The sequence below is a fragment of the Haliotis rufescens genome, unplaced genomic scaffold, assembly GCF_023055435.1.
Source record: "Haliotis rufescens isolate VD_foot unplaced genomic scaffold, xgHalRufe1.0.p SCAF_17, whole genome shotgun sequence".
Classification (NCBI taxonomy): Eukaryota; Metazoa; Mollusca; class Gastropoda; order Lepetellida; family Haliotidae; genus Haliotis; species Haliotis rufescens.
Genome location: NW_025963857.1, coordinates 9,997,123 through 10,016,280, shown reverse-complemented (window position 1 = coordinate 10,016,280; position 19,158 = coordinate 9,997,123). Strand labels below are relative to the sequence as shown.

The 19,158-nt window shown below is 40.4% G+C and overlaps 1 protein-coding gene across 1 annotated transcript; it reads left to right on the top strand.

The window, feature by feature from the left end:
- Positions 1-19: 19 nt before the first annotated feature.
- On the top strand, positions 20-18,576 carry LOC124110820 (DNA replication factor Cdt1-like). The gene is made up of 11 exons (XM_046470633.2): positions 20-716; positions 1,489-1,692; positions 2,807-3,009; positions 3,766-3,963; positions 8,859-9,001; positions 12,978-13,096; positions 14,072-14,260; positions 14,715-14,849; positions 15,807-15,919; positions 16,678-16,766; positions 17,515-18,576. Exons 1-11 carry the CDS (start codon positions 81-83, stop codon positions 17,670-17,672), a joined length of 2,187 nt encoding a protein of 728 aa, XP_046326589.2. The 5' UTR covers positions 20-80; the 3' UTR covers positions 17,673-18,576.
- Positions 18,577-19,158: the final 582 nt, after the last annotated feature.

Sequence of the window (19,158 nt, the reverse complement as noted above, 5' to 3'; positions counted from 1 at the left end):
ATAGTGTTATACCTAAGTTTAATTGCTCGTGCTGAAAAGACGTCACGTGACAGGGACCGCGGGAAAGTAAATCATCCAAAATGGCGCAGACTCGGGTTAGTGAATTTTTTCCAAGCAAAAAGAAGTCACGCCACAGCAATGCCACAAAACGCCGAAAAGTGGAACTCACCACAACAGATGATGACATTTCAAGTTTAAAACAGGCAGTTAATCGAAATGTACAGATTTCAGAACAATCGGAAGAGTCAAAAGAGGAGTGCACGAAAACCAACTCTCAGAAAACAAAAACAAGCAAGAGGGTGAAATCTGTTGCATCGGCGAAAAGTAATCAAAAACCTGTACGGCAATCCGCAAGGAAAGGCAAAAATGTTGAAAACGATTCTTGTCAGCGTAAAATATCTGATATTTTCTCCTCCACGTTCAATGAATACAAAAACAACACCGAGCCATTGTCTTTTAATTTTCAAGAAGATGAAACTTCAGAAGCAGTCCCTTCCGCCTGGGATGAACACGACGGCCCAGACAGTACTCCAACGAAACAATTACGTCTTAGTGCAGATACGGCAAGTCGCAGATCACGCAAGGAAATTCAAAATGAGTGTATTACTGAAGAAAATACCCCACAGAAAGAAACTCAAGAAGAATCAGCTGCTCCTACCAAACGCCATGCAAGGAAACGATTACAGATGAGCCAGAAATCAAATGTTGAAAAGACGGTAAGATTGTTTTGAAGTTTGAGTAATGAGATGTTTTTAATAGTGATACAGCAGATTTTGGCACTCGATCACACTGTTTGGAAAGCCACAAAGCAGTTTAATAAATTAATTGGACAGAATGTCATATCTCATTCTCCTTCGTTCCTCAGTCTACACCATGAAACCCACACCCTTCATGCACATAGTCCTATCTATTTTAATAAAAAGAGGCATTATCAGAATTAATGTAATCAATATCATGTGTATAGCTACCAAATGCGAAGGAATAGTTTCAGTTGCGATATACACATGATATAAATGCAGTAACTATCATCGTAACACGCTTCATTGGAATCACCAAACAGCCGCTATTGGAACTGACAGCAGATCAATACTACGAGTCAGACAAACCAAAAGACATAACTTCTCTTGTCGCTTATTTGTTAAATCACTGCCATTTCTCCCACACTGTTTTTCCAGAAAAGGTTTTGTCAATTAACTACCATCAGCTACTGCCGAAGTTAGTCCACTGCATTTGACTGAATTTCCCATAGAGGCTGTGCACATATTCCACCAATGACCGCCGTCAAATCTGATAGTGTATTTATTCGTTTACATTATAAATACTTATGCCTTCAACGCGGAATCTATGCTCAACATGTTTATTCAAATAGATAGGAGGGCCTGCTGTCTATACATCCTAAATGACATCTCTCATTTGTTGGCATGTGTCTCCTCTATAATTGCACAAGGAAATGAATGGAAGGGTTTATTTTTGAACTTATTGTTTCAGTCTGAAGTGGATATGAACTCAATTGTTTCATCCATGAAGTTGCCTGAGAAGATGATATCACCACTTCCTGTGACACCAGATACCTTGAAAACTCCTACAAAGTCCAATAGCCCCAGCATCCCAACGTCTCCCAATGTGAAGGCTGCCATAGAGAAGTGCAAGAAGCTGATGCAGACAGGCCAAGGGGATGCAAAGACTAAAGAGGTATGTACCAAATACATTCATACGTAGCCTATTCAGACCTTTTCAGAGGCAGATATTCAGCCCCAGGTCTGCAGCAAATGACAGTAAAAATTCTCATATTGTATTACACTTTTCACAATTCTTCAGATTTTATGAAAGTAAGAATGTTAAAAAGAATCCACTTTTAAAAAATATCAGGTTTTTTTTCCGTTTTGGATGCCAAGAACACTGTAGTTTGGAATCCTAGATAAACCCGTCATGTTTATGCCCATTGTGATACATTACTACGCTAATCTACCATCAAAGGGTTGACGTTTCCAGTAGCAAAAGGCGACTATGCTTGTCGTAAGAGGCAACTAACAGGATCAGGTGGTCTGACTCACTGACTTGTTTGATGCATGTCATCCAATTGCGTGGATCGACGCTCATGATTTCAATCACTGGATGGTCTGGTCCAGACTTGATTATTTACAGATTGCTATCATATAGCTGGAATATTGCTGAGTGCGGCGTTAAACAAACAAACAAACTTGTCCAGTACATGTTGGAAAGCGGTCACCTTATGTGATGGCTGTTAACAATCTCCTCTGACCTGATACTTGTGACACTGGCGCAGCCCTACGACCTACCCCTCATCTTGTAAACTCTTAGTGTTTGATTCAATCTGATTTACTTGAGTTTATTTACTAATCTGTTGAGATTCTGGGTTAGAATAGGCCCCGGGCAACCTATGCTGGTCGGAAAAGGCAACCAAATAGATCATTGGTCGGACCTGGTGACTTTGCATATCAACATACTCTGAAAACAGAGATAGTTTCTTATAGTATCGATACCTAGGTTTCTGGTCAGACTTGATTTATATACTTGCCATCGTCATTCAGCTGGAACATTGCCGAATGTGGCATTAAAAACTCTTAAATAAAATAAATTGATGTTTTTATTTAAACCTGGTGCATGAGTCACAAGCATCATTACCTCAAGAGTCTGCACCTACAGACTCCGTCACCTCGGGAACCAAAACCCATACATGGGGCTCGCTGTTTCCTTTCAACCTTAAGGGTTTTGGACACTGAGGTATTTGTTGAGATGAAGAGAGTTGTGTGTTATGTATGATTAAATTTGACCACTATTACAGAAGCAGATCAAAGCTGAGATCCGAGCCAGACTGAAGAAATGTGGCAAGATGGAGGAGCTGAAGTCCCAGTTGTCGGACATGAACAGAAAAATAAACCAGCTGAAGAAACCGCTCCCTAAACTCCAGAAGTTTGACAACATTGAAATTGAAGTGGAGCAGCCTGTGGTCCAGCAAAGCCCTGTGAAGAGCAGTCCAGTGAAGAGGTGAGGCAATCTGTTCATTGTTCTGTAGAAATCTGTGGAAAGTATGTACCTGTACAGGCCTTAACTTATTACTGAAATAAGTAGAATCTGACAGGAAGTAGACTTTGGTTATAGACTAGGGGCAATGTTTGAACACTGGCTGGATTTAAGCTTCTGTCTTCCACTTACTGTAACCATGGTTTTACATATTTAATGGAACCCGTGAAGATTACGGGGTAGAACAGATCTTCAGCAACCCATGCTTGCCGTAAAAGACGACTATGCTTGTCGTAAAAGGCGACTAACGGGATCGAGTGGTCAGGCTTGCTGACTTGGTTGATACATGTCATCGATCCCAATTGAGTGGATCGATGCTTATGATATCAATCACTGGATTGTCTGGTCCAGACCCGATTATTTACAGACCGCCGTCATATAGCTGGAATATTGCTGAGTGCGGCGTTAAACAACCAACCAACCAACATATTTAATTGTCATCTTATTGCAAATTAAGCTACAAAACGCCAAATTGTTGACATGACGCTGCAAATTTCTATATAATTCTATTTGGGGTCTCATTGCATTTGTTATTTACTTCTTTCTTGTGACTGACATGTATTAATAAACAAAATATTAAAGTAAAAAGACAGCGTGGCATTATTATTGAAATACCCCAGCATGTGCACAGACTTCTAGTATCACAGGTACCCCATAACCCTGTGCAAAATGCTTGCTGCACCTGGCCAAGTCAATTTCTTATTTGTTATTTTTCTTTAGTGTATCCAAGGCCCCAGCTTATGTGCGTCATCACACGCTAGCTGACCCCGCTCCCCCCACCCTGACCCTCCCCTACAAGTACAAGCTGCTGATGGAGATGTTCCGCGGCATGGACACTGTTGTCAGTATGATGCACAACCGCTCTGAGATCTGCACCTTCTCCAAACTCAAAGTGGCTGTGCAGACCATGACGAAGAGGTATGTAGTTTTAGCATGTATGTAATGAACATGGTGTGAATTATTCATTATCTCCCAAATAGGTCCCCATTGCCTCATGCAACTGATGCTTGTTGTTACCCTTCCTGATGCTTGTTGTTACCCTGCCTGGTGCTTGTTGTTACCCTGTCTGGCGCTCGGCATTAAGGGGCTAAAACTAGGATTGGTCGGCTGGGAGTCAGTATACTGTGTCTGAGTGGGGTTTTCATGTTAAACGGTATCTCTGTGGGCTAGCAATATAAAATTGGCATCGGTCCGGACTAGTGCAAGCACGCATGTAGCTATGTAAGCGTGGAAAGTGACCCCAGTGTGGAGCTAGCCCCCTGCACCCTATGCTGGTTATGATGGATCAGTGGACAGAGTCAGTGACTCGGTTCATTGTGAGTGAGTGTACCATGAAGGGGTGGATCGTTCCTCGCCATATTGATCTATCGATTGTCAGGTCCAGACTCAAATCATTTACAGGTCGCTTTCATATAGCTGGAATATTGCTGAGTGAGGCATTAAACAACAAACACACACCCTGTATGACCTGGCCGATGACGGAACATTCACTCGCTTTCTTGTAACTTTACCTCTGCTATGCTGACAATATAGAAATGATTAGTCCATAACATGTGTTGATATTTAAGCATGTGTATGGTCAACTTTCATATGTTAGTAGCAAAATTGGATGTAAACGTTTACTATGATATAAAATATACTACCGTATTCGACGTAATAAGCGCCCTGCTCTAATAAGCGCCCATGGCGGTGTTTGCTAATATATTGGCAAGTGAACATCCCAATAAGCGCCCCCTTCCGATTGACCAATGTACACAAAAACTTACTTATTCTGACTGTAGAACTTGTTTCAGTCGGGCAACTAATCTTGGTGAACCTAAGCAGCGTAGCTGACACAGTATCTCGAGGCCTCCTGCGATTTCTGAATGTTGATATTCTGGATCGGTGATGACACAAGTGATCACACCGCCATGCTTTATGAAACGCGAAAGTGTCTTGCTCAGTTCCCGGGGCAAATGTCCCAAAACACACGCACCATTAACAACACACACCGCAAATTTATCGGATGGGTTTTCAGGTTCTCTTTTGGTTGATAATACTTCTCCTTCATTGGGCTGCCACATATCACGATAAACATGAAATCCTCTAACCGAGCTGTCAAACTTGTAAATATCGGCCATGCTTGTTTTATTGATAGTAACGACTGCGCAGGACAGGTAATAAATATTAGTCACATGATTACTATATTAACCAATCATGCTTCATTACACATTTACTACGAGGTCACTAGGTGCAAAATCGTGGTAAGTGTAACGGTCACTTTGCAAGCATGAATGACGATCTGTCATCACACAAAGGGAAGAGACTTTGCTCTTATGACATTTCATTCAAATTAAAAGTGATACAGTTTGCTGAAAAGTCTAACATTACATTGACAGCAAAACATTTTGGGGTCGATAGAAAGCGTGTGCGAGAATGGCTAAAACAGAAGCAAGAATTGCAAACTGTGGGTGACAAAGCCAAACGTAAACGTCGATCTGGGGCTGGGCGAAAAATAGATTTCCCTGACATTGAAAATAAGGTCCTAACATGGATGAGAGATCGTCGCAGTAAAGGCACACGTGTTACAGGGAAAGCATTAAAGCAAGAGGCCTTACGTTTGCACAGGGATGGTGGAAACCAATCGTTTAAAGCAAGTTGCGGATGGTTGAGATCTTTCATGAAGAGAAATAAAATCAGTTTCCGTAGAGCGACACATGTTGGTAAAAAAAGTGAAGCTATACTGAGTGACAAGATGTCATTTCTTCGCTACATCATATACATGAGGAGGCGTCAGTCTTACCCGCTCTCTGCAATCGCAAACATGGATGAAACCCCGGTGTGGGTCGATATGCCTGGCAGTTCAACTTTGGAGGAAATAGGATCTAAAACCATTACCATGACAAGCACAGGACATGAAAAAACTAGACTAACTGTTTGTTTGGCTGCATATGCGGATGGTACTAAAATGCCCCCACTTGTCCTGTTAAAAGGTGTTCGTCCCATCAAAGACGTCCCTGTTGGCGTAGTCGTCATGATGACACCCAAAGCTTGGGCCAACGAGGCTGTAATGCAATTTTGGTTGCACCGTATTTGGCGACAAAATGCTCAAACTCGTAGGCTTCTTGTCTGGGATTCTTTCTCAGCACATCGTACCCCCGCCATAAAGAAATCCTTGTCACGTGATTACAACAGCGATTTTGCTATAATCCCCGGTGGGTGCACAAGCCGCATCCAACCGTGCGATGTGTCGTGGAACAAGCCATTCAAAGATGCCTACAGAGACCAGTACGACGACTGGCTCTTCAATGCCAAGCCTGTTTTGACGAAGGGAAACAACAGGAAGCCCCCAGAAAAAACCTTGGTCCTTAAATGGATCAAGCAGGCGTGGAGTTCTGTGTCTCCAGACACAGTCCGGAAATCATTTCTTAAATGTGGAATCAGCAACTCCTTGGATGGGGCCGAAGATGCCATTCTCTTCGCAGACGACTCAGACTCCGATGACCCATTTGATGGATTTGATGAGCCGACACCTGGGGAGCTTGAAGCCAATCAACAAAAGCAGGATAATCTACGCATGGAGTTGGACGCCGTAAATGAATGGAGTGACCCAGAGGATGCGCACGAAGATGTCGAAAGCGGAGACGAGTACGAGTCTCCAGATTCCCCATGTCACTGAAACCTCTATCCTTGAGCAGTTAAAAAAAGAATTCAAGTGACAGATTGATGGGACATTAATTCATAATCCCAGAATGACTGTGTTTGTTATTTCCAGTTTCAGAAGTTTTCTCGTTTATCATGTTTAATGCTTGTCGTAAAAGCCAAATATATATGCTTGTCGTAGGAGGCGACTAACCGGATCGTGTTGTCAGGATGGCTGACTTGGTAGATGCATGTCATCATATCCCAGTAGCGTAGATCGATGCTCGTGAATGTCATTGGATTGTCTGGTCCAGACTCGATTATTTACAGACCGCCGTCATATTGCTGGAACATTGCTGAGTGCGGCGTAAAACAACAAAGATAAGGCAGTATTTCTTCTGTGTGTGCAGTTGAAAGCAGCATCATTGTTGTTTCATAAAGTTATACAGTTTTCTGAGTTCAGTGTTGTTGTTTTTTGTTTATCAAACATCTCGGCTTGTCAATCAGCTGTTAATGTATTCAATGCCCTCAGTTTTGAGGTGTTTGCTGATTGGATAGACAGGCGTGGGAATTTTCACATTAAGCCAATTAGTGAAGAGAACGTCATCAGGTCTCTGCAGAGATTATCAAGTACCAACTTAAATGTCTGTTCCGTTCTGATAAAGATGAAATGTCTATCTTCCCCTGATTGATAATGAAAGTGAACGACTAATGTACGAAAGAAATAAATACACATTTGTGTCTTGTTTCCAAATGTGACCAGGTGATTCAAGCGGAGATGGCACAGGTGAGGTGTCGCTGACACAGTCGGTCAAATTGTGCATTCGCGGTGTCAGACAGCTTTTAATTTTCAAATAACATGTGAAAGGATATTCATAATCAAACACTAACATTAACATCTGTTTTTGAAAATCACAAACACAAAGCGCATGTTGATATTATATTTTTCAAATTTACCTGCTGATTACCGGTACTTCCTGTACTTCCTGTACTTCCGAACAATGGCGCCGATGATCTATTTTAAGCATCGTAAAATGTGGCGCTGCGTTATCACAAATATGCTCATTTTTAAGTTAATACGTACAAGAATGCACATGGTATTATTTGTACGAGATATGTATTTATAAAATACGGACACAGGTCGTTTTCTGCGTTCGCCAAACCATGAATTTTGCGATCTTTCAATTCTTTTTTTTTAACCAAAATTTCATTCTAATAAGCGCCCCCCCTTTTCTAATTTTGAGAGCGCCCTGGGCGCTTATTACGTCGAATACGGTAAATTCTAAAAAATCTGTCCTGAAAACACACTTGCTTTTAGGCTTGAAAAGTGTAATCATACCCTTAAATTACCTTCAATTAAGTTGCTCAAGTTTTGTGTGAACTAGGGCTGCAAAGAATACACTTTGAGGCAAATATGATTCTTATCATGAATATAGGGTAACGAATATAAATATTAATTCATGAATACAATAACAGGTCAGCAGTTGATGTATTATTTGTTACATTGAGTGAAACATAGAGAACATAAATTATTTGACATGGTTTGTATATTATCAATGTATTAAACATTTATATACTGCACTTATCCGGCTACTAGTATCAGCTCAAAAGTGACTGACCAGTGACCACAATACTGTCAAATTAAATATTATCAGAGTGTTGTCTTTGAAAGAAATCTATGCATATCATAAACTATGTTTTTATGGATATTTTTAGGTACTGGGTATGTAAATACACATGATCCCATATTCATAAATATTCGATTCTAGTGGCCACAAATACAAATTCAATTCATAAATGGATACGGTTCTATTCACCGAATATGTTAGTGAATCGTAACAGCTCTAGTGTGAACAGAAGCATAAATTACTGAACCTCTTCTGTTACAAGTGCCGTGCAGCTGACAGTGTCTGTAGTTATAGATGACTGTAGAATATACAGGGTCTGTTATATGGCTGTCTATTTGACACTGATAAATGACTAGATTTGACAGTGTCTGTAGTTATAGATGACTGTAGAATATACGGGGTCTGTTATATGGCTGTCTATTTGACACTGATAAATGACTAGATTTGACAGTGTCTGTAGTTATAGATGACTGTAGAATATACGGGGTCTGTTATATGGCTGTCTATTTGACACTGATAAATGACTAGATTTGACAGTGTCTCACTTTTGTCTACCTGTTGCAGGAACTTCGAGCAGAGGAACGTCAAACAGATAAAGCATGTTTACCCAAGTGGCTACCACTACCGCCAGGAAAGAGTGCCATGCTATGGGAAGAAAATGAGTGACTATCAGCTGACCGTCGAGGCCAACTTAAGCGGAAATCCTGGTGAGTGTCCAGCATGGAAATGGGTTCATACACCGATTAGTTTTCATATGCTTAGAATTAATCTTTGGTATTCTTGAACAAGACAAGACTAATTTTGACAAATTTGAGTTGACCAAAAGCCTGTTTTCATCATGATTTTGCATGAGAACTCTACATAATTACGTGTCTATGTCTATCAGTGTAACACACAAGGGAATATACTGTGTTGCTGGAGAGGTGAGGAACCAATGAAAAGTTGACAAGTAATCAAATAGAGAATCTCACCCGAGTGTGTTGTGGCTTGCCGAGGAGTTTTTCCACTTTTATCAACAAGTGTTGATATTGTTTATATCAAAAGGCACAAGGGTGAGATTTTGTTTATCATCCAATATCATTCTTCCACCTTTTTCAGTTTGTAGACAGTAATAAGCAGTGTCTTAAAGCCCCATCTGCGGTAGTAACTACCGCACTCTAGTGGGCGGAGCTTATAAAAGTGATTTGACAGGTCTATATGACGTCATGATAACACATACATTTCATTGGTTTAATGCGTAAACGGGTGACGTCATGTAAACACCCACCCACGTGGGTCGTTTGACAACAAGGACGTAAGTTTTAATGGTAATATAAATATCTACCAAACGATTCCAAGACTTTTCAACAAACGCGTACGTCTTTGGTTTCAAAACATACCTGCCATGTCGTCTTCACATCTTCATAAAATGATACCGTGGAATGTCCACGATTTATCCAGCACACAAATTATAGTTCTAGATCTCTGGACTAGAACGAAATACGTTTGTCGTGATGCATATGAGCAGTGTAAATGAAGAACATAATATGTGTTGGGGCACCAATCGCTATCCTGTGGTGTACGGTATATCTGCAGTTTACAAATAGCATTTCTCACAATATATACGGCAATCGGTGATTTCAACAATGTTTTTCTTCGTTGTGTTGTTCGTCTTGCCTCATTTGGAATCTGGATGACAACGATCGTGTAAAAAAAACCTGGTAAAAGGTCAAAAATATTTTCAAGTGATCAAAGTAGTTTCTTGTCGTTTTTTTCATTGCCCAGTAGCAATCTATGTATTTTGGCAAAGTCTTACTTGTCCGATGAAGCTCCTCATGCCGAAGTAACTCGATCCGTGAAACTTGGCGGGTCCCAGTGACCCAGATCCCTGTTGATTGGCATGCCAAGTGTCATTTGCATAAGGCCATCCATATTTTGTGTATGTGTTTCTCCCCTCAAGCCTCAACTAAACAATCAGATACCGGGCGGACGAAATACAATATATGACTTATAAAAAAATGTCTTTCAATAATTGTGTAAGTTATTTGATGACATTTTTAAAAAAGGTTCAACACTTGGTACTAGAAACTAGTCTATGAATTAATTTATGATGTAGATCGATTCGCTTTGCTTCGGAAACGAATTTTTAATAAACAACGGAAAAAAGATAACGTTGACCTGGTTCTTTTATGACGGTGCAATTGTAGATCTAGTAGTATTTCTTTTATTAGATCGGTGCGCAATTTTCCACAGCGGCAGCGAAATTGAGACACGAAGACATTATATTATTTCACGTCGGAATGGAGATAGAAATATTCAAATACGGACAGACTTCAAAACGGTGTTCAGATTAATATTTGTTCACATTAATTCTGTCATGTGCGTGAAAATGGGTTTCAACATTACATTCATCAAGCTTACATTCAGGTCGCTGGCTTCTTCGGCATTAACACATGTTTTGTCTCGAAGCTCAAAGCAACAATGTTTCTCTCAGATACTTTTTTCTCTCCATCCATGACGAACATCTGTCATAATGTCAATGCTTCAACATTCCTGGGCAGTTGATTTCAACAATGTAATACACACGGCCTCATTCACGGCGTCATCGCAAAGATTCCTTCCAAATACCCACCACGTGATCAGGGTTACGACCTTGGGATAAATTAATAAATTATTTTGCATTTTTAGAAAAGATTTGTTTTCGTGAATATTTTTTTTTTAAATATCCTGTACATGGTACTTTTGGATTGCACTGGGTATTTCTTTTATTACTTTCTAAAACTTTTTATTTTCGCCTTTCTGACCACGCGATCTCCTAGCAACCACGCCCCATGAGCGCATCGAGTTGCTGCTTACAACTGTCAAGAACTTTGCAATTTCGCTTGTCTTCAATATGAGCAACAAAACATTTTCATGTGAAGCCTAATTTGACGAAGAATTGTTCGAGATAATCAGGGAGCCTTAGGTAATTTCGATTATGACATTGGTGACTTAATTGTGGAGAAAGTTCCAATTCAAGATGACATCATTCCGATTCACAACTCGAATCGACAAGATGGCGCCTCTCTTCCCGCCCTTGCAATTGCAACAGAAACTTTGATAAATTCAGTGCCGATTCTTGGGATTAGTGAATCAGTGTCACAGCTAGATTTCATTGTGGAACCAGATGAAGCCGAATATGTATGTTCACACTTCTTTTGTCAACCATGCGTGACACGGCACAGGCAATCGCAGTTAGGGAATGATGCGGCCACCATGTTGCAGAAATTCGTCGATTCGAACACATTGCTTCTGGACTGAGCTAAATAAACGAAGTGTTTGGAGAGATCGTAGATACTTGGACTTGAAGAAACGGAAATAAACATTGCAGCAGATGAAGGATCGGTGTGGACAAAACGGGAAAGGGATCCCAGATTATATTTTAAAACTTGTGCGCGAAGTGTATCCAAATACCCCGAACAAAAAATACATGGGACAAGTGTGGATCTAATGATCAAATGTGAAAATTCTGTGAAAGAAAAGGAAATTCATAATTAAAGTTGTCTTGGAATATGTGTATTGGAGTTTTCGTTTATCGTAAGTACAATATTATCTGGATACGCCTTTAGTAGGTCAAAACATCAGGTATATTTCGTTACTTATTAACCAGTTGCTTATGTGCATTGTTATGTTGATACACGTGACATATTCATCTATTGAAGTCAAGCTGAGAAATATTGGCGCAACTTCTGGTGCTTCAAATTAGGCCCCTTCCTAAACACTAGTTGAAAAATCGGTGTAATAATTTAGGTTTTATAAATATTAACTAATTATTGTGTGGCACAAATCTAACTGTTGAATACAAATGACCAAAACTAAACAAATATCTGTAATTTTCGGATTGAACTGAAAGAATCGCGTCGTCAATTTCGTATTTAAATATCATTACTGTTACATTAACCGAAACTGAAGTTCAGCCGTAAAAATATGCAACACAATTCACTTTGACCACAAATGCATTGAATGTGTCACATGTACACACGACCATGTGCTTTGCTATTTATAGCGCAACCGTAAATAAGCTCCGCCCACTGTGATTGATGCAGACGCCAAACACGATCGATTCGATTTTTTATGATAAAACTACAGAAAATCTATTGACTTATGTCTTGATATGGAGCCATTTGTTGTATCCATGGTTTGTCATTCAAGTTGATACTAAGTTTGACGGTCAATGGTGATCTGGTTCCCTTATGGTTTTCAAAAAACGTCTCCCGACACTCGGTTGTGTTTACATTGTCAGTCATTGTTCGAAACTGAAACACCGCCACCTTGCGGGCTATTTATAGTCAGGGTGGGGCTTTAAGTGTAAAGTGTAAGTAAGTAAAAAGTACTGCTAACAGCTTCAGTAGCAGAGCCATTAGTGAAGTCATTTGATTGTGACATCATGGTAACCAATGACCTCACAATGGTCTGCAAAGCATTGTGATGCAATTTCATTCCAGTTTTATCTACAATGTAGATATTGCTTGATCTCATCCAAGTGATATCTACAGTGGGAGCCAGTTTTGGATGATGAATACAAGGATGGATCTTGGAGAATAAAGGTTTCCAAATTAAGAAAATGAAAAATTAGCGTCTTTATCCTGGATCCACCTCATGTTAAATGTATGACCTGCATTAGTGTATTTGAGTGCCTGTTAACCTTTGTGAATGGCTCCACAGGTGGCTGTCTGAAGTCGGGGAACAAAGATGGAAAACTGAACTTCAACGCTACACAGCTCCTGCAGAGGAAGCAGACGTTCCACAACAACCTGATATCCATTGTCAGACACCATCATCAGGTACAGCAGACATTATGATATACCGTATTCCACGTAATAAGCGCCCAGGGCGCTCTCAAATTTGAAATAGGGGGCTCTTATTAGAATAAAATTGTGGAGAGAAAAAACCCAGAGTTGAAAGATTGTAAATTTTGTGGTTTATCCTGACAGCCTGAAATGATACAAAATAAAAGTCTGTGTGTATTAAACACGACAGATATATTTACCCAGAATTTAATTGCCCATAATTAAGGTCGCATATAACACACGAGTGCGCATTATACACAAATAAATAAGTCATGTGTACATTGATCAATCGGAAGGGATGCTAATTGGGATTGTTCACTAGCCAATATATTAGCAAATATCGCCGTGGGCGCTTATTAGGTTGAATACGGTAAGTGGAACACTGTCCTGGGTGCTCGCTCCCCCAATTCTCATCCCTGTCAACAAGCAGCCTCAATATTACTTGATTATTTGCAGAATGTGACATTAAACATCACACGCTCCATGTTGTTAACACCGCACTCAGCAATATTTCATCTATATGACTGTGGTCTGTAAATAATCAAGTCTGAACCAGACAATTCAGTGATTGATATCCTGAGCATCGATGTATGTTATCGGGATACTATGTCATACATCATCCATGTCCGAGATACTAACCACCCAATCACGTTAGTCACCCCTTATGGGAAACATTTGTTGCTGAAGAACTATTTTCTACCTGGATCTTCACAGGTCGAAAGGTTAATGCCTATTGTAACATCTTAAATTAGTGAATCTCACTGATTCCCACTAAAGAAAGAGGCGACATGTCTTAGTTTAACCCAACAACCTGCCTACACAGGTGTAATGTTATGAACCTCTATGTTATACAGTTTTTGCACGAAGTGTTAATATGCTCTCATGTGGTATTTTATGATAATAAAAAAAATTCCCACCTTTAATGCCATGCAAATTTGATACGTGAACAACTATTCCCCATGTCTGCAGGAATTCTTGGCCAATCTGTCTCGTCCCCTGAACATACCAGAGAGTAAGATAACAAGATGGCACCCAACATTCCACGTGGATGAGGTACCTGAGGTTGAGTTGTCTCCCCTGCCAGAGCCTCCCAATGTCAACAAGTACCAGACTGCAAGAGACGTCCTTGAGCACACCAGGGGGAAGCTCATTCCAAAGGTTAGAGAATCTGACTGATACAAGTTTTATCAAGCAGAATATTTGACTTAAGAAAGGATGATGCTAACAAAATTCTAGTGTTCTTTTGAAAGTAATTATGAACGTGTGTGAAACATTGTCCTCGAGTTCATTTAGGTTGGTATGAATGCTGTGAATTAAATTGGCGAATTCTGCCAATAATCTCAAACCTAGTTTCCCTGTTACAATATTCTCCCGTTTTCTCAAGTAAGACAGGCTTTCCCCAGACCCCCTCTAATGTCTGTGGTCTAGTGGTAGAAGATCCCCCAGGGAGCGGAAGGTCCAGGCTTTGATCCCCAGACGTGTCATACCAAAAGACGTTAAAAGATGGTACTACTTGTTGTCCTGTCCACCTCGCCTCACCTCTTTCCTGACCAGTGATTGGTTATCAATTTATGTCGTTTAGATGTGATGACAAAATGTCGTCTTTTCCTAGGTGGAACAAGCACTTGCTGATGTGGCCAAAAACTCACCATCGTCAGTGAAAACTGAAATAAAACAAGAATTGAACGCCCCGACCTCCAATGCTGCCCCGGCCATGAAGGGTGTTCCGTCGTCACTGCTTGAGAGGGTGGGTACAAACGTACATTGCTATAATCTGGGGTTACCAAGGGATGTTTGGGGGTAATTTCAACCAGAGCATGTCTTGTGTTCTTGGGTCAGTCCTTGATATGAGGTTTGTTATCGCCCTAGTTTGAAAAACGGGAGGCGGTAGACAGCCATGATCATGTCTGTCCATTTTTTGTAATTCGTAACCATTAAGTATTTCTTGTTGAAACTTTCTGTGTAGATATATAGGAACTAGTGCGTTCTGATGATTTGGGATTTTGAAATATGCTAAACAGCATTACTTGTTCTCTTCACTGATCTGAATGTATCCAGTGGCAGTGAACCAAAAGTGAGGTATAAGTAGAGAATTGCACTAGACCAGGAGGATATGTCGTCTTCTGATGTCTCGTGTTATTATTCCTATGGTCAATGATGGTTGGCTTGTTGTTTAAAATCGCACTAAGCAATATTCCAGCTATATGACGGCGGTCTGTAAATAATCGAGTCTGGACCAGACAATCCAGTAATATGCCAATAGCCACTGATAGGGCATGTAATATTTTACACTGTCAGTCTGCAACTTTAGCAACTAGTCCAAAGCCTGAGTCTAGTGAAGTTCTGTTTGGTCTAGTAAGCTCAGCTAATCATAGTCAGTATTAAATTCTATTGAAAATAGCCAAGTTAGGGCTTGCAGACTAAAAAGTCTTTTGCATTCTGTTGGCATTCAACTGACTTGTTGTGTAGTTAAATTGCCAGTAAACCTCCCAAGATCGATCATTAGATCAGGAATTTGAATTAAATATCTTGTTGGGACAAGGTTCTGATAAGTTATAGTTCAATCCTAGGTAAGTTATAGTTCAATCCTAGGTTGTTAACCACGCTTGATGGTGTTGTTATCCCAATACTTGTATGTAGTTAGCAATATACTTTATTGAAACATGTGTAAACTTTGATGTATCATCAGTAAACTTGTGTGCAGATCAGAGCCAAGGAGGCCATGAAGTTGGAGGCGGCGCTGACAAGGAATCCAGCCGAGGACAAGAAAAAGAGAATGATGAATCGTCTGCCAGACATGATCCGAATTGTTAGAGCGTATCCTTTGGTTCTCAAACACCCATCTTACTTTGTGCACCCTATGATTTCCTCATGGGGATTCCGATAAGATCCTGTGAAGATGTGGGTTAGAATTGGTCTTCAACAAGCCATGCCTGTTGTAAGAGGCGACTCAATCTCATTAAAATCAGATCTTAGTTGGGGGTCACGTCCTGTCATCCGACCAATCAGAGCATCGCTTACCAGATCATAAAAGTGACAGTCTAAATGTGATTTCTAATCATGCAACCTTGTAAACTTTAACACGGGGTATTCCGAGCGATAGTTACAGGTTTAATGACTGAATCCATACAATCTAGACCATCTATTAGCCATTCCAGAATGTTCTTTTGTTTAGGTTTCAAATTTGTAATCGAAATTCGTGCCGTAAAGCACGAGAAAGCTGCCTTCTGATTGGTCATTCCATTGGTCGGTCAAAGTTCGTGCAAGGTCGGTCTGATGTGACCCGTAATGGGATGTCCTCAGATCTTTGTATATCGAGAATTAAGATCTGATTTTAATGAGATTGAAGGCGACTAACAGCATCAAACTTGATGACATGGTTGATGCATGTCATTGTATCCCAAATGCATAGATCAATGCTCATGATGTCAATCACTGGATTGTCTGGTCCAGACTTGATTATTTACAGATGTCATATAGCTGGAATATCGCTGAGTGCGCCGTTAAACAACAAACATGTGAAACACCAGTGACTATGATGTCAAATAAGTGTTATTTCCTTAACACACTTGTAGTTATTTTGTGACAGAGAAGAAGCCCTCTATTCCTCAAGAAACAGTGATCCAGAAGTTGGCAGATAGCTTCCGATCATCTGTCTCCATTGGTAAGTCCACAGTCTCGGTTTCTTACCTTGCTGACACTGATGTGTGAAAGTATCGTTGATAAATTCTTCTACATATATATCAGGGTTCTTAATGTGACTGAGAATATTTCTAATTTCACAATACTTCAGATGCCCGGGCTGGATGATTTACTCATTCAAAAAATACCCAGGCCCTATATTTCTGTAACCTTATCCATCGTTTCCGAAGTTATCCAGAGTTGGACACTGACACGGTTACAGAGTTGGGGAATATTTGAAAGGACTTCGTTTTTACACTGAATCTAGTTAATGCACTTTTTTTTAATCATCAGTCCCTGTGCAGAGTTGCATCCCTTGGGCACGCCAGAAACCTATGATTGTGGGTGCGAATCCCGGTTCTACCTGATTATGTTTCTAGGTTTGTCAGCACCATACCCATGTTCGTGGGTTTCACCGAAGTGGTAAACGTCTGAGACCTGCATCTCTTCGGGCTCTACTCCCACATTAAGCTGACACGCTGCGACATAACTGGAATACTGTTAAAAGCGGTGTTAAACCAAACTCACTCACTCACTCACTCATGTGCTGGACCATGTTTGACTACAACTGCCATAAGCCTATGTTAAAGCATAGGAAAGCATTAGTCTTAGTGCTGACTTCACTTTATGAAACATGGCCCTGTAGACTTAATGGATGTACCCGGTGATGGGGTCAGCTTTCACAAGCTCTGACACAACTCATGAAAAAGCTTGCCTCTTCTTTTGTGTAGGTGAAATTGAGGCCCATGTCAAGTTGTTGCTGGAGATTGCTCCCGAGTGGCTGACAATGGTGCAGATCAAGAAGGGGAAGTACTTGAAGATCGACCGGAACATCGATGTGCAGTCCCTGACCGGCAAAATACAGAACCAGGCCAAAGCCATACAGTGAACATACTCCATACAGATCTGTTTTAATATATTGTTAAGTTATTTGTGGTTGGGTTGGAATATTTCTGTGACTTCACATACACTGCAACTCACAGATTACCATGTTTGATATTAAGTAGCAGGGGGCAATATAACTGCTGGCCCATTGTCCTGTGGCCAGTTAAAATTTCAGTGGGCTTGCTCAAATGTAAAGTAGATGACTCACCTGGCTAGTCAAAATTCCACCCCTATGTTTAATTTTTTTAATTGGATCATCTCGGCGAAATGACAAGTGGATGCATTTTTGTAATGTTGTGCTCAACATCTTCTTTATTTGCTCATAAATCTCCATGAAATGAGGCAAATGGAAACCCAGATTTAGTCGCCGGTTGCGGGAAAATAAGTTTTTGAGGTAAGAATTCTAAATAAACTCATGTTCAGCCACTTCGCGGCCTCCACCATTTAGTTGTTAGCCAGCATGGAGAAGGGCCAGTAACTTTCAAAGGGAGAAAGCCCTGCTTGCTACACACAAATTTGTTGTTAAATTTACCCCTGATATGAGTAGACTTGTTTACCGCGAATCTGAAGCATATTGATGTTTGTGGAAACATTGCAGACTTGTACTGTCCATTCATTTGAAGACAGGAAATACCTGCTTGCATGTAATATACTTATGCAGCCCAGATCAGGGTCACCTTTTACCCACTATGTGAAAATCTCAAAACGAGTTGATAAATGTTTAAACTCCCGAGCCTTGCCGAGTGCTGATTTTGATATCAATAGAGGCAAGGTTGAGGTTATGTTTATCATCCAAAATCATTCTTCCAAATTTCCTGTTCGTAAACAGTAATAACAGGTGTCTCGGGTATAAAATAGAGAATCTCACCCAAGTGTCTTTTGATATCAAATATATCAACATGAGTTGATAAAAGTGGAAAAATTTTGAGGCTTGCCGAGGATTTTTTCCACTTTTATCAAACTTGTTGATATATTTGATATCAAGACACATGGGTGAGATTTTATTTATCATCCAACATCATTCTTCCAGCTTTTTCAATTTCTTGACAGGAATTAGCAGTGTCTTTAGTGTAAAAAAGTACTGCTAACAGCTTCAGTAGCAAAGCTATTAGTGATGTCATTTGATTGTGACGTCATGGTAACCAGTGGCGTCACAATGGTCTGCAAAGCATTGTGATGTAATTTCATTGAAGCGATATCTCCTGTGGGAGCCAGTTTTGGATGATAAAAGTACAGCTACTATACTACAGGGGCATAGAGGTTAGTGATGTCATTTGATTGTGACATCATGTAACCGGTGATGTCATAATAGTCTGCAGAGCATTGTGATGCAATTTCTTACCTCCAAGGAGATCTCCTTAATCTGACACAAGCGATCTCTCCTGTGGAAGTCAGTTTGGGATGAAAGATTTGTCTGCAAGGTTGTGTCTCCTCAGTGCTATTGCTAAGGTTGCAGTTGCTTGTACACCTACCTCTTTAGCATAATATTG